The 23,963-nt window shown below is 34.1% G+C and overlaps 2 protein-coding genes across 7 annotated transcripts; both read right to left on the bottom strand.

The window, feature by feature from the left end:
* Positions 1-4,179: 4,179 nt before the first annotated feature.
* Positions 4,180-9,507, bottom strand: LOC100785223 (transcription termination factor MTERF4, chloroplastic). 6 transcript variants are annotated; one of them, XR_005887946.1, is made up of 4 exons: positions 9,368-9,447; positions 7,563-9,250; positions 6,254-6,414; positions 4,180-6,028 (listed from the first exon to the last, which is right to left on the bottom strand). XR_005887946.1 is itself a non-coding variant. In XM_014769127.2 (2 exons), the coding sequence occupies exon 2, from the start codon at positions 9,217-9,219 to the stop codon at positions 7,663-7,665; it is 1,557 nt and encodes a 518-aa protein (XP_014624613.1). In that variant the 5' UTR covers positions 9,220-9,250; positions 9,368-9,507; the 3' UTR covers positions 7,327-7,662. The 6 variants fall into 6 exon arrangements, 2 of the variants coding, with proteins under 2 accessions (XP_014624613.1, XP_014624620.1); XR_001385534.2 differs by having other exon boundaries at positions 4,180-4,502; XR_001385532.2 differs by having other exon boundaries at positions 4,180-6,414.
* Positions 9,508-12,019: 2,512 nt separating this feature from the next.
* On the bottom strand, positions 12,020-23,028 carry LOC100794903 (GBF-interacting protein 1-like). Its single transcript, XM_006575332.3, has 11 exons — positions 22,635-23,028; positions 20,338-20,381; positions 19,124-19,229; positions 18,656-18,782; positions 18,119-18,522; positions 17,845-18,024; positions 16,028-16,412; positions 15,470-15,767; positions 15,213-15,374; positions 13,086-13,574; positions 12,020-12,825 (listed from the first exon to the last, which is right to left on the bottom strand). The coding sequence occupies exons 1-11, from the start codon at positions 22,795-22,797 to the stop codon at positions 12,529-12,531; spliced, it is 2,655 nt and encodes an 884-aa protein (XP_006575395.1). The 5' UTR covers positions 22,798-23,028; the 3' UTR covers positions 12,020-12,528.
* Between the last annotated feature and the right edge of the window lie 935 nt (positions 23,029-23,963).

The raw sequence follows: 23,963 nt of genomic DNA, 5'->3' as shown, positions 1-23,963 counted from the left end.
GGGATTAATACGTTCCTCAATGTGATTATACATGTTATTGTGGAGTGTAAAGTGATGGCATTGACTTGTGAGTTATGAACTGTACAATCATACAATTGTAAGACCCTTTAAGGGCGATAAGTTTTTGCGTGACGAGTATTGTGATGGGATCCATTATGGGAACCCAACGGGTTAAAATGATTTTGAAAACAATTGAGTAGTTGTGTGTATTGCATAGTTCATAGGTAAAGTCTATGTTTGTGTCATGTATATATTAAATACTATGTGATATGTATATGATTCATGAGGTGTGATAACACGTTGTTTTGGGTTTATAACATTGTGATTGAGATTGGTGTATGTGATAAGTTGAGTATGTGTTAAATTGTGAGATTACATGTGTATTGAGATGTTATGTGCATTGAGTTGTGAGCTATGAACCATACAATCACACAACTGTAAGACCATTTAAGAGCGATGTGTTAATGCGCGACGGGTATTTGTGATGGGGTCTACTGTGGGAATCCGTCGAGTTGGATCACTTTGAGGCACGACGAGTTAAAATTATATTTGAGAACAATTGAGGGGTCATGGGTTTTGTATAGTTCGTAGATAGAGTCTGCGCGTTAAAATATTTTCTAGGTTGGACTTGAACCAAGAGGGAGAGGTCTTGACGGACTCTTTGGAGTCTAGACCTTGGGGGTAAATACACTTGGTTTGAGTGCTTCTTTAAGCATGTGTCAATCCCATATAGTTGGAGCATTCTTGCAAAATAATATGACCTTGATTGGTCTCTCTATGATTTTACCTAGTGAGAGTGACCTGACTTACCAGTGTGTGGTCTGTCTTGTCATGTACTCCTAGGCGCGCAACGAGATTTTTCACTAACATAGTACCACATTACATATAGGATTGAGTCTTAGTATATATGTTGCATGACTGTTAACGGTTTGGCAAGTGCACCAAATGTCCAAGTAGCAAAACTCAGAAGTTTGAGTGTCGAATTCCACAGGGATTTTGTTTTGTACTTTTATTGTATAATTTTCAATTCGTAAGGTAAGAAATAGAGAGTGGTGTAAAATAAGTAAAAGAATGGTAATAGATAACAGCTAATGGTAGAGAAAATAATAGAAAGCAAAATAATTAATTAGAAAGTTCAATGGAATAAGAATGTTAGGACCTAGCATGCCTTTGTTTGCCTAGGATGTATGATTTTTGGATTTTTCTTTATCAATTAGGTGATTTTATCCTACCCACATCTATTCAATTACTTGTCCCTGATGTCTCACGATGACAAACCTATTTAACTACATATCTCCCAAATGCCTTTGCAAAGACTCAACAGATGAAATACATGAAGCCTTGATTCTAGATGTGTACTTTAATGCATGGACATAATGTTATCACTCTATGTCTAGCAATGATTTCATTATGATATCTTTTCCTTTTAGTTCTATTAGAAGTTATCCTTTGTCGAGCGTCTAACCCCTAAAACTGATGCATGCATGTTTTCTTTATATTTTTATTAAGAGTTACCCTTTGTCGAGCATCTAACCCCTAACATAATGTAAAGATGAGTAATACATGAAATATAAATAATAAAAGACAATAGGATAGAAAACACATGTGCATTGATAAATATAGAGTACATCATACATCTCTTTGACTTTTTAGGTTTGTTAGGCCCTAACTAGGAGTTTACCCTCTCATGGCCATAAGGGACTTAAACTGAAATGGGAGTATAAGAATTGGTGAAGGAGAAGGGATGGAAGAAGGGAATAGAAAAAATGATGAGAAAGGAAAGAGAATTCCCTAAGGAAGAGTTCTTAAGCTTTAGGTAGGTATGAGAGTGCTTTGAGACTCAGTGTCTTTTCTCCTTGACTTGACTCTCTTTCTATAGTTGTTGAAGTGGATTTGGGCCTTTGTACTCGCGCTTAGTGCTTAGAGCGTACTGTGCGCTTAGCGCAAGTGCTTGCTCGCGCGCTTAGCGCGCCTTAGGTTGAGCTTGATGCTAAATCCTCAACTTTTCTTCATAATTTCTATAGCTTTCTGCTTTTAACCCCTCTAGTTTTTATATCTGCAAGCCATAATTTGGAAAAGCATCAATTTCTAACAATTAAGCACAAATAACTGCTAAATACTTATTTTTAAAGACAAATTCACTTTATTTTTCATTATCAAAAGCACATTTATTCAACAATTATCAATGACACCAGTGTAATGATCATCGTGACTTATTATGTGATGGTGAGTAATGAATTGTGTAAGTGTGAGATGTTGTGTTATACTTAAGATGTGTTGTTCTGAACACGTTATTAATGCGAAAGTGTAGAATGTGATTTTGTGATTAAATCCTTGAGACAAGTGTAGAATGAGTAGTAAAATGATGCAAATTGTATTAAGTTGAGCTTGTTATACTTACATTATATTATGTGTGTGTGCGCGCTTTCATTTATCTCTACCTGTTTAGGAATGTAATAACTCACTCCATGTGTGTTGTTTGTGTTTGGATCCTGTGATGATATCGAACTTTGTGTTCATGGTACATATGGTTATGTGAATGACTTTAAAGAATCTCGTACTAGAAGACACTAGGATACAACGCTCTAATAGAATGTGGCATTAGGGCATGGATTTCTATATTATTTGCATAATATTCTGAACATATTACTTTATGTTGTTTCACTACTTAACTTATTTTCCTTTTGTAAAAAAAAAAAATTGGACTGTCTTGCTTTGGGTTGAAAATGTTTTTATACCCTTATTTGATAAGTTTTTAATTCGATGATTAACGTCGATGTGACGTTTTTGTCAACTCTTTTATGCTAAGAAAATAAAATCATTTTTATGTAATTTTGTATTTTCATATATTTTATTATATAAATATGTATATCGAGCTAGAAGGTGTCACAAGAAACATCTTGATTGATTTACAAGAGAAATAATGGAGGAAAATAAATTACAATTTATTATTATATCTTTACTATTAAATTTAAGTGTTCCAATTAAGGATAATTTAGTCCATACATTTCATAAAGTTCAAGTATTTGTCTTCTTCAAATTCATCTTTATTGAAAAGGAGAGTAAAAAGGAAGGAGAGGAATTGAACCTCTTCCCCTTTTCAATTCTAAATATTTGAATCAAACAAGTCATTTAAAAGATATACTCTCTCCCATCAATTCCCCTCAAATCAAACCCATGTTAATAGCTTTGAAAGCATGTAAGATGTTGAAAATTCAATAAATAACAGTGGAACATGTTACTGGATGATCAAATAAAACATTTTCAGTATATTAATGCATAAACTTTTAAAATAGATAAACTATCATAAATCATGAGGTATGTAATGTAGTGGATAATTCACAAAAAAGTCATAATAATTCACAAAAAAGTCATAATGAGATTGGTGTATTATCTAGTAGGTACAAAATTCTCTTCACGAAAATATCATTTTTCTCACTCATTTTTTTAGCATATTTTACTCCATTCAAAATTCAAATATTTTTACGTCAACATTTTCTTATACTATGATTAAAAAAAGTGACATTTTTGCTATTAATGACGCATTGCACAACATCCTACACATTAACTGGGACGAAATGTACCTTCGAATGGCATTCTTCATATTTATAGTACAACATAAAATCCAATTTCGTAACAAATTAAAAAAAAAATGAGATTGGGAATCAAGACAAGACCAAGAAATAAAGAAAATTGCAGTGTTCCTAAGTCTTAACCCGTTTTTTTTTCTCTGTAAATCATGACAAACAATATTAGTTAGCTGGAAACAATTGACAGTTTACTTTGCCCATCATAGTAATACAACAGCTTTAGTAAATGATTTTTCTTGCTGTCAAAATTCACTTTACAGGTAAGACAGGGGGCACCAGAAAATCCTTCCCCACCAACCAACCTAAACCTTCCAAACCCTATAAACCCAAACTAAAAAAGAAAAAAAATGGTCATTTTCTCATCACTCAAGTACTCAACAATACGATTTCAATTAGGAATTAGGATACGATTTCATTTTAGAATTAAAAGAAATAAGATGTTACAATTGCCCAAAAAATGGCGCAGTTCAGATATGAAAACTTGAATGAATTATATAAGTTTAATTCATGCACCAGAATTGTTTTTTAGTGCATTGGAAATAAAATAGGCAAAAAAAAATGTCTACAAAACCACATCAGGAGGCAGATGTTAAAGAAAAAATTGGGAATTGTATCTAAAATGTAAACACTACAAAGGCACTGAGTCTCTGTTCACAGTACCTTATATATACAGAGACTCAGTCACAGACTCACAGCTGTCTAACTAAGATAGTTACACTTAACAAGATTTTAGAAGTTATATTTAACATAGTTACACTTATGGACAGTAAAGGAGTAATACACTCACAGATGCCAACAGTACTGCACATAAGATCCCAAGCACACCAACCATGTTGACGATAGAGAGCACAAACATGCATACAAATCGTATCCTCCCACCAGGAATGAGAATTTCCACAATCTCAACACAACCTGGTTCCAATATCATGTTACTGTTGTTACCAGATTGCCAAGCATGCTTCAAGCTTTTGGTTATATAAATCAGAAAATTTTTAACTCAAATAAATCTAAAAAACCGTGATTTAAAACCACAATCCTATTATAAGATGGACATAGGATTGCTTGAAATAGAATGGTAAAAGCTTAATTTATTGAAATTGGGAAGCAAACTTTAACTACAATTATTGTCCCAGGATGATTTTGATGGTCTCAACATTAGGACACAATGAATATCTTCCCTCGGATAATTCAGCTTCTATTCCTAAAGATACAATCCTTGGAACAAAACAAAGCCACCAGGGAACCATGGCTGCAGATTTCAAGCCAGAAATTAAGAAGGATATTTTAATAGTAAGGATGGTGTTTCTACTATCACTGCTAGCAGTGATGTTGATAATAGATGAAACTCTAATTATCCTCCACTGAAACAAAAAAGTTGCAGATTGGCCCCAAACAACTAATCAACAGCCCACCTCAAACAACTGATGTTCCCATAGATAATTCGAATTTAACCCAAAACTTATAATTCATGTAAGAGAACAAAGGAATGCAGTGAGCCATGTCTACTGCATGTTCTGAACCTAAATCTTTTGAAGATATCTCAAATAGGCAGGAGGATGGTGGTTCTATTGTCAATACCAACAATGATGTTAACTTCATTGTATCATAAGGACTTTGGCAAGTTGCAACTAACACCAAGACTAATTATAAAATGTAACACTTATTAATTAATAACTACCTAAAGTTGAAAATAAGGAAAGAAGGATAAAGGTTCCATTTTCAAGTCCAAAAAGTGTGAGCGACACTTGTTTAATTACCTGAAGCCAAGTAAGTTAGCCCAAATAGAGATAACATAAGCCCAAGTAAGTTAGCCTATACCATCATCTATCTGGTTAAACATTAAAAAAACTATTATACCTATGAAACAGGTTACAATTCTGACTTATGACATTACACTAAGTTTATTTTCATAAATTTAGTTTTCCTCAAATGGTTCAACTCTTCAAATCAAATTAAATTAAATTAAATAAGGCAAAATTTATAAAAACAAACTTAATAAAAGGCATTGAATAAAGCTTATTATTTTCTATAAAAGTTTTACTATCGTAATTTTCACAACTTCATCTCAATATTTAGAACTTGGGACCTGTCTTTCCTCTGTAAATTAGAGTTACTTTGTAAACTTAATTTAAATATACACAAAAATGCACACTCAATTTTTCACTTTAAGAAAATCAAATAATTAGTTTATTCAAAATACTATGGACATGGAAGACAAAATATAGATGGAAAAATTATCATAGTTGTGGGCACAAGAAGTTCTTAGGAAATCAGAAACGTGAAATGCTTTTATTCGATCATATATCAGAATGGATTGTTTCTGATGTATATATTGCTTACAAAACAGAAGTTATTGCTACATGTTAATGAGCCACCTGCCCAACTTAATGGCAAGGCTTAAAACACACTCCAAAAGGTGTAGGTCATCATTCTTTAATCTGACATAAGACACAATAAAATTACAAATCACAAAATACTGGATTAATAAAAAATTTCAGTAGCATTAACAAAAGTCCTGCTGAAGCTATAATTTATTCATCCATTTCAGATGCATGTATCTTTAGTCTTTAGGGATATCATGAAATTATGTGACAAAAGGCTTATCAACATCAATATGAGGAACAAATTAAACCAACAACATGCAAGACAAATTCAATCACAACCTGATTAGTTTCAAGTTTCAACCCACTTCATGGCATCCCTTCTGTTAGCTTCGAGACAATATGTGACCACAACCTGTGAGCTTTGAGGGAGAAGGACAATTTGTGACTATACAAGGTTGAAGCAATGGGAGGACAACAATATGATATGTGAATGTGATGACCTGCAAGGTAGAGATCAAGGGAGGAGGACTAAAACTTGCATGAATAGAACATTGAAGGTGTGTAAGTGAACTCTGGCAAAATTAATAATTTATTTTCCTCTTTGAAAAATAATAATGTATGACTTTAATACTATTTAGTATCTTCATCAAACCCTGAACCCATATTGCAATAACCTTAAACCCTTATGTATGATTCTATCTTGTACAATCATATTGTGATTATGGTGTGCTTTATTATGAAGTTGGAATGTTGTGGCTCTGCTACTTTATACTTTGATTAGATATTATGTTAAGTTTTTTAATATTAGTTTAGCAGTATTAGGTAAACTATTGCAAGTTTAGAAGTTGAATTTATGGGTTCTTCATGAGTTTATGTAAATTCTCAAGTTTGAAAACCTTAACTACATCATGAACAATGCATAATAGCAATGAATTATGTATAAAATGTATGTCTAAAGTCAATAAAACATACTCGTGCATGATCATAAACAATGAACTTGGCCAATGCCATTTCTGATTCTCATTCTTCCATTCCAGCATGACATATTATGGGCAGATGAACAGCATATTATGCTGAGATTTCATTCATTTTGGGTTCAATGACATCATTGCATGCCAAATTCATGAAAATTGTCTTCATTCTTTCTATAATTTTTTTAAAATGTAAACATGTACAAACTACAAAGAGAATAAAAAATATACAAATAAAGGTGAGCGGTGTAAGAGGAGAAACCAAGACAGAATAAAATAGAATGGTTATTTGCATTAGGTTCAACTTATTCTACATTTAGAAAACCTTATTATCAAAATTCTACATCAGAGCATTTAGCAGAATAGCTGTTTTTATTATAATGCTAATAATAATAATAATCCAAAAATGTAATTACTAAAAAAAACATAATCACTCTCATATTGTCAAAGCTTATCCATTGAGTCAACTAATGTCTCGTTCACAATTCCACAGAACTTTTGTACTACAAACATTGTAATAGATGAGGAGATCAGTAGCTCTGTTGTACAATTGTGAAATAGAAATAAGTAGGAGGTAATTGGAATACAAGAACTCAATATCATATCACATAAACAAACATAAGAATTAGTATACAAACACTTAAAAATACTTCACGTGTACTCGCATAATAAATTACCTTTCCAATGGTACATCATTGTAAATATCAGCATAAAGATCATCCAACAGAATATCAAAATTTTCCCAGATAAACTAGTTATTGGAGTAACTTAATCATTCTACTCGTCATCTTCATCGCTGTCTTCATAATCAAAATCTGATTCATCACTTCTTGGTTGCGTCAGTGAATTCATGTCAAATGATGGTTCCATTTCCATCTCTTCCATGTCAATAGTGTCATAGTCCATTCGTTGCTCAAATTTCTCATTAGAACAATTAAGCATCCATGACAGAGAACACTTCAACCCTTTCTTGACAACCATCTTATGCCTAGGTTTTATAGTTGACTCCAAACCGTAAGTGAAGAATGCAGGGAAAGTAACTAAGTCTTCCAAAGGCCTTTTCATAACCATTTGGAAGTAATCAAAGCTAAGTTTCATAATGTCAATGTTTAAAGCAAGTAATTGAGGGCATCCAACAACCATCTGCCTCATTTGTGGCAAGGAAAACCCACAATTCTTAAGAAAATCAACATGTTTCAGCATAGGTCCACTGCTGAGGTTAACTACCTGTGGCATCTTCTCAACAACTCGGCCAAAGTCCTCTGGATCCAAATCAAGTACAGAATTGAGTAAACTTCTCTGTTTTTCAAGCTTTTGATTTAGGTCAGTTCCAATGATGTCAGGATATTGAGCAATTATAGACGGAAGTGATGTTCGCCTAACATTATACTCTTCAAGGTATTTAACATTTGGCTTCACCTTCTCACCCAGCCCAAATCCAAGAATATAAGGCCGTTGCTCTATCAGTCTAGCAATAGCTAACCTTGGAATTCCCAAGCTTTCCAGATATTCCACAAAAGGCTTGATGACTCTACCAACTCGCATCCCCAAAATCTCTGGGTATCTAGTTAAGACACCTCCAATTTCTCTTCTTCCTACTCCAATTCCAATCAAATAAGCAACGGATGTGCTCATAGTTCCCTCAAGTTTGAATCCGAGAACTTCAGGGTACCTCTCAAGAACACGAGGAACATCATCGAACTTGATATCCATCCCCTTAAGATAATTGACCACCGGCATAAGATCCACAACCACACTAGCATGGAGCACTTGTGGGTATCTCTGCAAGAATTGAGTGATCGAGGATTTCCTCACTCCCAATTTTCCAAGGTAATCAAGCACAGGAATCATGTTCTTCTTGACACTGCAGCCAAGAACAAGCGGATAGTTGTTGATGTCTTCAATCGTAAGCCCCAAACTATGAAGAAAATCAACGCGCTCCCTCATAACATCAACAGTCACAGGGAGTTCAAGACCATCAAGCTCATCAGGAACAATGCCAATTGCCCTCAAGAACTCATAAACCTTTTCCCTTATTGCTGCCTTCTCCTTCTTCATTTCTGATAAACTAGGACGGCTATATACCGAGGATGAGCCGCCTCCCCGCCTCCGATTCACTCGACCAGAGTCCGTTTTGGAAGCCGGCAAATCCACGGAACCAGAAGTGAATGTCCTATCAGCAACAGAATATTGAAGTCTCGTAATGGACCCCATCCTCCTAAGAGCTAGGGTAGCACTCAGCTTACAATGAGCAAATGTTAGAATAGGCATTTCTGTTTGGGCAATAAAAAAACAGGGTTTTGTTATGCCACCGGAAAAGCTTATTACTTTCATATTTTCAAAGTCCAAACAACTAGCATTGAATCTGCAGAAACAAAACGTTATCACCCACTAGGTTGAGCTATGGTTTAATACTATAATTGAAACCAGCAGAAAGTTACGAACTTCAAAACACGCATAGAGAGAGAGAAACAGAACGCACCTCTGAAGTTGCTCCGACGGGAGAGAAATGCTCCTGCACAATGCCGACTGGGTGACGCTGTGAGGGTTGCTCACTCAAAGTAACTTGAACAATGAGATATGGATTTTTTGAAAGTAAACACAAATAAAAGATTAAAACGCAAATAAAATAAACAAAACGACATACAATATTAACAAACTTCAGCATTTAAAAAATAATATATATAATATATTATATATATTTGACTTTTTTTAAGGATATTTGGCTTAAATATGTTTCTTATTTAATTTTTGTGTTTGTTCTATAATATTTTTTGTTTTGCATTGAATTTTTAATTAAAAAATAATTTTACTTTTGATCTTTATATTTTTTATAGTTTTTAATAAATTAGTGAATTTTGTGTTTGTTTTCTGATAAAATAATTTAATTTTTAATTAGTTGAGATAAAAATAAAATTCGCTAATTTATCAATTAACAATCGTTAATTTATCAATTATCAATGACTAGAACAAAATATCAATAATAAAAAATAAATTATTATTTTATTAAAGACTTAACACAAATAAAAAATTTATTAGAAAAACAAACACCAAATTGAATATATATATATATATATATATATATATATATATATATATATATATATGTTCAGATTTTAAAAAGTGTTAATCTAAATAACACAAATTGAATCTAACGGAAGAGATTAGTCTCCCACAATGTCATAAACCAATATTCGAATTTTCACTAAAAAAGGTATCCACATTTAGTGTTCGACTTTATCTCATATAAGATTGTCTCCCAAAGAGTAGACCTATGAAAAACAAAAAAAAAATGTCAATCAAATATTCAAACTAATTATCACTAGGTTCTAATTAGTTCAGCTGGAGATGAACCCAAACTAAAAAATAAATTCAATCTAATTTAATTGGTTTAATTTAGATGGTTAGATTTGTCGGATTGATCCAGACCAATTAAAAATATAAATGATATTACAAATATTACTTAACACTTTTTATCAAATGATGACGAAAATTAATTATAATATTGTTATACCTACTAATACTACAATGTTTAAAGAAAAAAAAGTTGTAAACTAAGTACATGAGAGACAAAAAATTAATAATTTATTTAAACTTATGTTAATATATTATAAATATTAAATTTCAAACCATGCAAAGCATGGGTCACCAGTTAGTTGTTTTAAAAGAATAAGTTGCAATTCAATGTCAAACAAATTAGGAGATGAATTAGGAAAGAAAATTAGAAGGTGAGTTCATAAATGCTTAAACCCTAGGCATGACGTGTATTTTAGCTAATTAATCAAACAATATTTAATACACATTTTGAAGACACATTATCTCTTATATGATAAAAATAACCCTAGGTGATGATATATGTCTGAATAACATTATTCTTTATCAAATCATTTGAAATGTTTAAAAATCAGAATCACCAATATGTAAATTTAACCATTATTTCATAACTTCAACTATTTAAATGATGTACCAATACTTAATAAGAGAATATTGTGTGAAAAAAACAGCTAATTTTGTTACACTATACTAAAAGGCCTTATATTATTAATATCATTCATTAATGTGTTCACATGTCATGTATGATGTGTTTGGTTAAAAAAGAGGAAGAGAGAATTTTAATGGATGAAAGAAAGGATAGAAGAAACACCTTATTTGAATTACAAGAGAAATAATGAAGAAAAATACATTGTAATTTACAATTATATCGATTCAAGTGTTTTACATTATGGATAATTTAGTCCATACATTCTAAAACTTTCAAGTATTTGTCTTCTCCAAATCCATCAATATTAAAAAGGAGAGCAAAAATGAAGGAGAGGGATTTAACCTACTTCACATTTTTCATTCTAAATAGTTGAATCAAACCAGTCATTAAAAAAAATCGTATCTTCCCTCCTTCCCTCCCATCAATTTCCCTCAAATCAAACCCATGTTAATAGCTTTGAAAGAATGCAAGATGTTGAAAGTTCAATAAATAACACTGTAACATGTTAACTTTTTTTTTTTTTGAAACAGCCAACGGCGTAATATGTTAATGGATGATCATATAATTTTTTTACAGTATATTCAGATTTTATTCATGCATGGTCTTTCTAAATAAATAAACTTGCACAAATCATGAGGTATGTAATATTGTAGATAATTCACAAAAGTTATGAGACTGGTGTACTATTACGTGTTTAGTGTGTAAATTTCTCTTCACGAAAGCATCATATTTCTTATTTTCCTATGTAAGCATATTTTACTCCATTAAAAAATCAAATATTTTTGCATCAACATTTTCTTATAAATTGCACGGCGTAATATATATAAAAGTGACGTTTGTTTTCTCCCACCCCGAATTCTTCATTATGGGTACATTAAAGACGCAGTGCACACCATCCTACACATTAAGGGACGATATATACATTCAAATTTGAGTACAACAGAATTCAATTTCGTAACAAGTTTTAAAAAATGAAATAGGTAATCAAAACAATACCAAGAAATAAAGAAAATTCCACAGAACTACTATTAGAATAAATTGCACAAGTGTTCCTAAGTCTTAACCCAACTTTTTTTTCTGTAAACCATGACAAACAATATAAGTTAGCTGAAAACAATCGACAGTTTACTTTGCCCATAGCAATACAACAGCTTAAGTAAATGATTTTTCTTGCTATCAAAATTCACTTTACAGGTAAGACAAGGGGCACCAGAAAAGCTTTCCCCACCAACCAACCTAAACCTTCCAAACCCTATAAACCCAAACTAAAAAAGAAAGAATGGACATTTCTCATCACTCAACAATACTCTTAATAGAGTTCAAGGACCTCAACAAAAGATAGGGAAGGAAAAGCTTGGAGCTATGAAAAGGTATTAATGGTAACACAAAATAGCAGGAGTAAAAAAGAGAAGGCCTGCATATGTTTCTACCTCGTCTAACTTTAATGGTCATATCGGTTACAGGTATCCTACCCTTCATATGTCCTCAAACCAAGCAATCAGAAGATCATATTGGCAAATTGTCCAGCTTCTTACACTCAAATGTAGCCAATTGCCATGTTGTTTGTCTTCAGAAATCCAACCATATTTTGGCATTTCTCAAAAAATTTCCCCAGATAGGACTCAATTATCTAATTTTAGCTGTCAGGAAGACTCCTGGCCTCAGTAGTTGCTCGGCCAATTGATTTGTGAGTGCTGAGGCTGCTGATAAACATTGCCTCCAGGTCCTACCATATCAACTGCTCCAGCCAATGTCTGGGATTGTTGTAGCAGTGGATGAACTGCTGCCGCCGTCACTGCTTGTGCAGGGTGATACATGCCCGCAAAGGTGCCATGGCCAGCCTGAGTTGGGGCAAAAGTCACATGCTGACCCTGAGGAGGGAGGTTGTAGAATGTACTAGTGGGCAAACTGGTAATGTCTCGGCCAGGTGCAGCCATCCACACCGCTGAACCTTCGCTCTGCAGTGGAAATTCAGAACATAATTATAATCAAATGTAGGTCTTCTGGTACCAAGAATAAAAAACAAGTCGAGTACAGTGGTAAATTTTATGGCATATGCTTTTCATAACTATCTTGTAGGAGCTGGGGTTAAAACTGCTAAACTTATTTGAACTTCTATACGTGAATGTAGTATTTGTCTGGCCATTCAGATAAAAGGCTATTAAAGTTCGTAACCAAATTAACAAACTTGAAGATGTAAAAGTGAAAAGGAACTAACCTGCTGTCCACTGATGTACACATTGCTTTCCTTGAACTGAGAGGAACCAAGATCCTCATTGGAGGTTGAATTCCCTGCAGCAGCTGCAGAATTATGATTGTAACCAGCTGCAGAGGAGCCATATACACCATAGGCACTTGGCATTACAAGGTGAGTTGGGTTTGCTGCATTTGCACCAGGTTTGAATTGTGGAAGAGGATATTTCATTCCTGTGGGAGCAACAGCTGGGGGAGGGGGATATACAGTGCCGGCCTGTGGTTGTTGAGGAAATGCACCATTACCCATAAATTGGTGGATTGCTGGAGGTGAGACATAAAATGGGGAAAAATAGGGAGCATAAGGAATGTAGTTAGGAGGGTAATGGGATATATGCACCCCACTAGGTCGAAAGACAGGGACAGGCTGTTGAGTAACAGCTATTGAGCTTTGCATTGGCCCAGCAGCTTGAGTCACAAGTGGTGTTGGACCTGTGGTGGACAAGACAACTCCCTGCATATAAACATAAAATGGCATAAATTCATCAAAAACATTGTGCACTAATCAAATTGTCAAAATTACATAAAATGCTTTAGAATTTAATGAGTGGGTCTCTTCTCATGATTACCCAAAATGATAAAATTTTATTTCAAGAAAATCATTGTTAAAAACACTATTTTAATAGTATTATTATGATTATGATGTCAGTTCTAGTCAGCATCAGCACAACAGGGAAAAAACTCGAACCAATTTAAGTGTGAAGAAAAAATACATGTTCAACACAGAAAGGAGAGCACATGTTCACAGATAGACTATATTTATAAAAAGTACAAAGTTGAATGAAAGCACAATAATTTTGTATGCCTATTGAATTGGTTAAGATGTTCTACATCAGCTATGGCGAAAATGCTCCTCATAAGGCTTGGACAATCGTGCCCTCCTTGGTTAAGTTGAATGAAAGCACAATTATTCATTTCTAACATGTTATCAACTATCAAAGCCTATCTAGTATTGATGTTAGGTTAACCGCAAATGTTCAGTCCTAAGTGGGAGAGGGGTGTTAAGATGTCCATATCAGCTAAGAATATAGAGAAAATACAGCTTACCTGCTTGCTATTGTCCTACCTTAAGCTAGCTTTTCGGGTTTAGTTAAGTCCAATTCATTTCTAATAAAATCATCTAACAAATGGAAGCATCATTTTTTAGCAGCCCACGACAATTAATTATCTCTCTAATTTAGTAAAGCATCTTGTCAAGAACTAACTCTCCCAAAAGTTGAAGTTGTTAGGTGGGGTTCACCAAGCATGGATGACAGTCTAGTGCTAAAGTTCAGCTTTATTTAGGAGAATGCGGGTGGCAATAATCAAACTGCAAAACACCACTTGATTATATAGGTTGTGATACCATGTGAGAGAAGTTCAAGATTTTAAGGGGACTTAGCAGTGGAATAGTACCAGGATGAGGCCATATAAGATGGAAACACTCTAATACCATGTCAAGCACCAATTTTCCCAAAAGCTTAATCTATCATGTGGAGGCTTGTAAATGACTTTACATCCCTAACATTTCCTCACTTCATTCCCACTCTGATGAATTCCATCAAACACGGAATTTTAAATTAAGTGTTTGAAAGAAACTCTAGAAATAAACAGGTTCTACTTTGCCAATTATTGTTCCTCTATTCACAATTTTCCCAACTTGACTCCTATGATAATGATCAATTCCATGTTAAAAAGCATTTCAATTGACATTTAACAATAGGAAAGAAAAGCTAGAAAATGAACAGGACATAAAAAGCTTAGCTTAAGAAGTATATGCAAGAAAATCCAGCTGAATCAAATATAGAGGCACAAATATACTTTCAAGTTTCAACCATCACCAAACCTAAAAACCATTAAATAAATGGATCAAATATATACTAAAATAACATTTGAGAAATGGATCGACTATCAAGCATATAGTAGACATAATATCCTTTCAGGAAATAACATTCTTTGTATGATATTCTACATAATCAAACTATGCTGCCTAATATCCATAAAATAGATACGCAATTAGAAATGAAATCCAATTTTCCAAATTTGAAACATAACATATTATATGGATGGTTCAGAAATGAATTTGAATAGTAGCAATAAAATCAGTGCAAACCTCTTGAGGAGATTGAGAAGTTGGAGCAGGAAGCACTGTAACATTGCCATTGTACTTGGTGTTAGCCCCAGCAGAAGAAAAAGGTGAAAGGCGACCGTCACTATCAGCACCTGTGCGGTAAAACTGGGCATAGTAACTAGCCGGATCCAATTGTTGATGAACCTATAGTAAGATAACAATCAAACTTTTAAGCAACAAAAAAGGCATAATGAATTAAACAATGAAATAAAAATAAGAAATATAGGTAGCAGGCTCACAATAAAACTTGGAAGCCGGGAAGCATCACGTGTTTGAGACTCAGAATTGTCAAACTGTGTTAGCTGAGTACCCAACACTGGGGGCACGAATCCAAAACTGTAGTTTGGAGAAGTAAGTACCCCTGAGTACTGATGACCTCCAGATGGCAAAGCAGTGTCTTGCTTGGACTCGTTATGCTCTTGAATAGCACTGGATGAGCCATCAACCTCACTGGATGACAAATTCTCAGCTCCATTAGTGGGTGATTGTGGATGGTCAGGATAATCTCCAACCTCAGAAATAACCGCAGCATTTTGACTGTTGGTTTAAAGAAAAGTTGTCAGAAAACAAAATGGAAAACTATTGAAAATTAAGTTAAAAAGTTTTCCTCAAAAACATTGGTATAGAAAACAATAGGGATATGTGGTTGAAATGACAATAGAAATACAAGATACTTGTTGCAGCAAAAAAAAAAACTGCAAAAAGGGTTAAAGTAATATCTAGGCTCTTATAAATAGCATTATAACACCAGAAGTGGATGGGAAAAAAAAATATTTAGGCTGGTCAGTAGTAGATACCTGGAATCCTGCTCCTCCACAGTTTCTTCAACAGTCTGAGATGTTTCAGAAACAGGTGTAGAACTCTTTTCGCTCTCTGGGCCACTTACATAGCTTGTATTAACTCCCAAAGCAACTCCCAAACTTCCAAAGCTAAACTTGTTCTTTTCAGAATCAGGCACAATGATATGGTTTGGAAGTATAACATGTTGACGCTGTGGAAGATGAAAATCCTCCAGCTTCCTCTGCAGTTTTGAAGTAGCTTCTTCAGAGTTAAGAGCACTAGATGCAGATTGTAACTGCCCAGTTGAGTCAACTGAAACAAGAACCTCAGATGCACTAGCTGGTCCAGAACCCTGATTAATCGTATTTGTTGGCTTTGGTTTCCACTCCTTATTAGAACCAGCTGTTGGAAACAGAAACTAATTATAACTCTAGTGCAAGTCAACCTAACAGCATCTAATAAATAAGAAATCCCCACCAACTGGGATCAACTACATGGAGTAATTGGCACCAGTGGGAGAAAAAGTCAATCATTAACCAATCATCATAAATGGCTACACCAGGGAAAAATTTATAAGTACACACACCATTACCAGCATATCCATGCAAATCTATACAAATATGCACCTACCAATATCTTAAAATTAAAACCACACATTCAACAATTAAAGACACCAGAATATGGTTATTAACTGGGTAATGAATAATGACAGAATCTTTACAATCACATAACAACTTGCATAACAAGATACACAAAACAGTATGCATCACAATACCTACAAGGCATGGGAGGTTTTTCTACATAAATGTAATCATGCTATGATAATATCATGATAAAATTTCTACAATATGAAGCAACAAGCCTCATTCCACAATATGAGGATAGCTTTGTGGATCAAACAGCGTTGTGCCCCTCTATCAACAACCATTTTTTCAGGAGGGGGAAAAACAACTAGATATGATATTTTAAATGAGTATGAAACTACTAACTCAACAAAAAGGAAACATAACTTGGTACTGACAAAAATATAAACCTCCAAAATTTCAATATTAAAGAGAATTATAGGGAAATTGTGTTAGGCTACACAGTACGCACATGTTGCAGTATTTATTGACTTACAATAATTTAGAAGTAATTTTAGCGGACAGAAAAACCTAACTTTTAGCCTAATAATCACATCGGTAAGTGATTATTCTAATTTAATCAACACAAATATAGTTTATATACATTCTAACATAAATAATAATATTCTAATCAATGCTATTAATGGTGGATGGCAGAAAGCCAAAATTATGCCATAACATTATAGCAGATAGTGTTGCAGGCTATGGCGGAAGCATGGCAATGGCAACTGTAATAAAGAATAACATATACAAAAAATATAGCAAAAAAACTGCAGAATGAACAGAAATGAACCACTTAATAGAGGTAAAAAAAAGAACATAGACTCGGAGAACATACAGGCTCAAAAAACAGGAATAATAGGCTCAAAACAGAGAAAGAGCGAGAGAGACTCAAATATCAGAATATAGAGGAATACAGAGAACAGAGAAGGAAACAAAGATGAATAATCAAAGAGATGGAAATAAAGAACGGAGACTTTGGAACAGCGAGGTTACATAAGAGAACCAAATTATTCATCTTCCAGAGATGGGTCATTAGCCAGAGATGGCCTATTTTGATGGAGAGGGTTGCGGGGGCCAGGGGACACAATAGCAACAGAAGAATAAACACAAGGCTCACACATAAAACATATTCATGCATAATGTGTCTAAATCTAGGGACTATGCAGGATACAAAAATGTACCTTTTGAACAGAAGAGATATAAATTACCTTTTTGAGGGCCAACTAATTGTTGTGATCGGCTACTGTAATTAGAGGAAGGTCTACTAGTTGAAGGGCTACTGTGAGTTACTGTTGAAGTGGATGACATCTCAGTAACATGATTCTTTGCTGCTCCCTGGGATTTGCCTTGAATCTTTCCTTGCACAGAAGAGCTACCAGTCTCAGAAGCTGGCATATGTTAATGGAGGGAAAATTCTTCGTTAATTACACTGGAAAACTTTAAAACCAACAAATTATGGAAGAAAATATCAAATATTCTAACCAGCAGTTAATTTGTTCTCAGCAGAGCTAACAGCACGTAATTCCCCAGGAGGGTGTAAGTTTCCCACTTCACATCTAATTGCACCAACAGCACCAACAGCACCAGGAAACCATAAATCATCAGATGGAACCAGTACTGGGTCTGAAGAAGAGAAATGGGCAGCCGATGAAGATGCTGGTCCAGATGCAGGGTGGTTACTGGAGGAAAGCATTGATCCACTTCCTGAAGCAACTGTTGCAACTTTATTTGAACTATCAGAAGGCAAAGCACTATTCAAATTATTAATATCGCAAGAAGATGGACCCAATCTGTCTCCAGTTCCAGCAGATGAAGGGGAAGGACTAGTACCACTAGTAGTTCCAGAAGTTACGCTTGTCGGACCATTGGCATTAATGGGTACAGAGCTGAAAAAACATGTACAGTTATATGTAGTTTGAACCAAATGTACCAGAATTTAAATTAAAATAGCAGTAAAATAATTGACAGAGGATAGTAATAACAGTTAGCAACACAAGACAAATTATTTAATATAGTCACCTTGTTCCAGAACTTTTTTCTTTAGATATTTTCTCTTGAGAAGCTGACAAAGGTGGCACAACTTTCTCAGTTGCTTGTGGAGTTCCATTATCTTTTCCTGTACCAGAATTCTTGCTACCAGCAGCATCTGAGAGAAGATCCATAAAACATAACATTGATTTAGGTGCACTGAATGGCCAACATAATATCTATATTTGTGTAATAATTGAGATTATATAACCAGTATTTTTCATCTAAGCTACAAGGTATACACATAAATGGCCAGGTAACAACTTCCAAGATATGCAGCATGACCATTGATTTGAAATGTGACAGAAAACAGTCAGATGATGTTACACCACGTTCAGACTCATCTATCCATTTCTAATACTGCTAGATATACTGAACCTAAAGTAGTCAAAGCAAAAAACTATTTTAACAGACAAGAATAAACCCTCAAATATGTAACAGTTGAGAATGGTTATTCACCATGTGATGCATTATGAGGTGAAAAATTTCCCCGACCACCCCTAGCTCCCCGCCCTAGGGTACCAGGCCTCCAGCGTGGCTCCACAGATTCCCTGTTGTTAAGATTCTGCAAAATCATAAACAAATGAAAGGAGAAACAAGAACAGAATTAGCAAACTACGTTGAATGATCAATAAAATTTGAAAATAATTAGAGCATAAGTAAATGAAAAGAGCCACATTGCATAAGTAAACAAGAAACAAAACATCTAAAACTCCTAAAAGTATCCTCTCTCCTGCAAATGAGGAATAGAAGTCCATCTACCAACCAGAAATGAAGCCTACTGGCAGAGAAGAAAAATGCTCCTACAAGATTGGTGCATATGTTATATACACTCTAGCTTGAGCAGGAGTGTTTCAAAAATATCTATGATATTAGTAATGAGTAAAGTTAATTAGTGCTCTAATTAATGAGTTGATTTCTCTAGTAATAAGAAAACTAATTACTAAAATTCATAGTCTTAAATAGTGCACAATAGCAGTGCTATAGCACTGTCATGGCATGTTGCAACACCCTGCCACTCTTCTCATAGTCTGTTGTGGAACACCTCGCTCCTGTAGCACCACAAATTGCAGCCACACTCTCTTTGATACAGAGATGATTATGTATACATCAGTCAGACTTCTCCAGGTAGCCAACAGGACTAACTCTAACTAACCTACAGCTGTCATAAGAGACTGCGTCTATGACAACTGTCACAACTAACACGAATACTATATCAGTCCAAGTTAGCTAAAGAAGCTAGAGGAAAAAGGCAAACCAACAACATACTCATGCCTACATTTTGGAACAATGGTATTTACACTCTTAAGGCTACAGGGCCCCTTGTGCAAGTTCTTAGGATGGGAGAAAAAGAATGAGTTACATATATGAAGCTATGAATAGGGCCAAAGAAGATACACAAAATGCACTCAAAGGAAATGTAAGACAAGTACAATAAAAGTTGGGGTCAGCAGGCCCTCACCACTATTTAGGATTAACTACCATGCTATAATAATAGTTGTACAATTATAATATTCCAATGTGGTATGATTAGACACAAATTTCCATTAAGTCTCTGTTTTCAAGTACTACAATCTATTCAACAATAGGAATAAATGAAACAATAGATAATCAACCATGAGAGCCAGTTAGTAATACATTATTGAAGGCCATTACTGACTTAAATATCTTACCTCCTTTCTTCTGTCCTTCTTTCTCTTGACCTCATGAAATGTGTCTGTAAAAAACATAGTTATGTTAAGACATTGACGTCGCAAGAACAATAAATATGTAACACAAAACAATGTATTTAGAATTTACATCAAAAGTTAAGAACCAATGAGCCCATAGAAATCGGGCATAAATGAAAGGCAATCAAAAAGAGAAGGATGAAAGATTGAATCAATAAACCCAAAGAAGGAAAAACACCGCCCAAGCTACTTCAGCATGACATTATAAAGAACAATACATGAATGGAATTAGAACATTATATGCAAAATGATGACAGCATGAAACTTCACACTCCAACCAATAACCCAAAAGGGGAAACAATTAAAAGAGCATGAAAACAATTATGAAGACAGTAACATATTACCAAAGAGCAACTGGCCACACATCTACAGCCAATTAAATACATGAAAAATCAACTGTGCATAAAAATTAAAACTGATAATTAATAGTCTGAAACAAAAATTCATTGCTTAAAATTTACCCATTAAGTAGACAACTATAACAACAACAACAAAGTCTTATCCCACTAGGTGAGGTCAGCACCCAATAAGTAGACAAATAAACAAGCAAATAAGAACTTCAAACTTCACACGTCAATAGATTACTCCACGGAAACCAAATGCCTTTAATATCAGACAATCTCATGGGCATTACAACATACAATAGCATGGCAGAGTGGCTCTTGGTCAATTCTGAATCCTTATTGTAGTGCACTTCACTTTTGTGGCATGGAGTGCCACAATAGTGACCTATAGTGTGGTTCAACAGGGACTGTAGTGGCTGCTGTTCTACACGGAGCCAAATTTGCTGTTCTAACTTAATTGTAACCCATCTTCACCAATGGGCTACTGGCTACACCAAATTAAGGAGTCGAGATCCACTGACACCAACAAACAAATGTAAGGATCACAAATCATGTTTACAGAGTGTCACGCATAGCATCTTGCTCTGTTGAGTCCAAATGTAGGAGTAGGTCCAGTAACTATTTGACATCATTTTGACCCTCTTCCAACCTTGCTCGGGCCTTCAACCCTTCATTCAGTATTGCACCCAGCTCTGTACGCTTGTTTCACATAGCCCTCTCCGTCAACATAGAAGGCAAGACTACCTACACCTTTGTAATGCAGTTGTCTCAGTATTTGTTCCTCTTCTTTTGTTCTCCTATATCTCTCTTCCTATTTGTAGGTTGTTTGCAGTCATCTGTGGTTGTAATACCTATGCTAAATAAGATTTTAGTTTTAACAGCTATGCTCATGAATCATGAAAAATTAGTGGGTCTTGGCCTTTTTTCAACTGATACCTGTACTATTTTTGTCTACTCCTGTACTTTTTCGCATAAACATGTAGCAAAAATGTAAAAAAATTAAGTCGTATTTCCAAACTAGCCTTATACACAGCACAAAACATGGAAAAGCAATGTAAAGGCTGTGAATGCCAGGTATGGTCAAGTTAAAATACAATGTCCTACCAACGCATAAAATATCCTTCATAAGAATCCAGTTCTGGTCTACATTCAACTCAATAAACTATTAGCAGCTAAAAAGATAGTTCTGAAATGCCAGGTATGTATTTGGAAAAAGAAAAACTTGGGAAGAGAGGGAAAAGATTAGGTGAAACCCCATAACAGCATCAATAATGCTCATTTAGAAAACCAATAAGCAAAAGTAACCACTCTCAACACTTCCAACACAAGTTCCTTGCTTAAATAACTCCGCCTAACCAATCGCCAAACAAAATAAAATAAAAATATCAATTGAACTCAGATTCAGTGACAGTGCAAGCTTAAACACAACCAGCTCAAGGCATCAACAAACAAACAGACAATGGAGGTTGAATACGAATAAATGATACCATAAACCATTATGAGTTTCTAACTCCAAGAGCAAAGTCCATAATAATCTAAACAAATTAACCAACTACATCAGGGCACGAAAGTGAAAAAAAAAAAAAAAAACCCTCAAAGTTTCATCCTTTCTAAAAGTCAAGCTACACAAAGCCCCTCAAAAACTAAAAGGGGTAATTAAAAAAATCCCCTTCTCAACCTAACAAAAGTGTCTCAACAGTGAAACTGAAACCCCATCATAGCAAACACAATCATTCATTCCAGTACAAAAAAAGGGGGTAAAAAAAATCAAAATCAAAGCAAAACAAAGGAGCCCCAGATGAGAAAAACCACAAAGTCCAACCAACACACAGATCAGAAGAAGAAGAATAATAACAGAACAAAGATATTAATAAGATTCAAGATCGAAATCCCTACCCTGAAGGAGAAGCTTCTGAGTAGTCTCGTTGGGATCCATGGAACATTCCTTGAGCATTGCATAGACGTCTTCTTCACTGTGATTGCCCGTGATCTCCTTGATGTTCTGGATCGTCCTCCTCACACTGCTCGGAATTGAAGCCCTAAACCCCGCACCGCTCATCTTCGCAACACAAAGTCGCAAACTTTGAGAGAAAAAGATATGTGGGCAATGAAGACCAAGGGGTCAGTGATTGATTGGGTGATGCAAAACAAAAAGGGCACTAAATAAGCATGGAGAGAGAGGGTTCAATGAGGATTGGGAGAGGGTATGTATGATCTATGGGGTTTGAATTGATCAATCTGAATTCTGGAACTAGGAATATGGGGGAAAGAGGGAGCAAAACCAAGTGCCTATGTGTGTCTTCGTGTATATATATATATATATATATTCTTACGTGAGAATTTCGAAACAATTAATAACCATTATCAAATTAAGATTAAAATATTTATATTAAAATAAAATCTAATATAACTTTCAGTCTCTAAAAAAATTTACCAAATTAAAATTTAATAAATAAATTATTACATGTTTTAGAAGTGATAATTGATGGAATATTTTTATAAATTGATTGTTAAATTTTTTTAAAAATTTGATAATTATATTAGATTTTAATTTGAATTTATAAATATTTTAATTTGAATAGTATATATACAAATTTTATATTTAATTTTACGGTGTGAAAGACTTTTTGGTTGACCTGCCTCTTTTCCTCTTTTATTTATTATTTACTATTTATTCTGCTTCTTTAAGTTACTTTAAAATTAAAGGTTAAATATCTAGATATACTGGTGTAAAATTTAAGTCATATATATAACTGGATTAAATATTTAAAGAATGAATTTATTACTTCTAGTAGTTTTATCCGGTTTAAATATGATTGTTTTTAATAAAAAAATACATGCAATCTAAACAATAAAAAAATAAAATCAAAATAAATTTATGCTATATTATATTTTTAAATTTAAATTAAGTCTATAAATAAAACATAATGTTTTCTATGTGTAAGAGACATTTAAAACATCTAGTTGTATTTATTATTATTATTATTATTTAAAAAGTGAAAGAAAAATCAAACAAAAGCATTGAGGCCTAACATGGAGAGTGCCACAAGCATCTGACAGAATTGTCAGATTAAGAAATGAATGATTCATGATATCTTACTTAACAAGAGAAGAGGAACCCCTTCTAGCCAAGAGATTTGTAGAACAATTACCCTCTCTTAAGGCATGTTGGATAGAAAAAATTTAATCCCTGGTAACTAAACTTCTAATGTGTTCACCAAGTCT

The sequence above is a fragment of the Glycine max genome, chromosome 2, assembly GCF_000004515.6.
Source record: "Glycine max cultivar Williams 82 chromosome 2, Glycine_max_v4.0, whole genome shotgun sequence".
NCBI lineage: Eukaryota > Viridiplantae > Streptophyta > Magnoliopsida > Fabales > Fabaceae > Glycine > Glycine max.
Note: the sequence above shows the minus strand (reverse complement) of the source record. Positions and strands in the feature narration are given on the sequence as shown.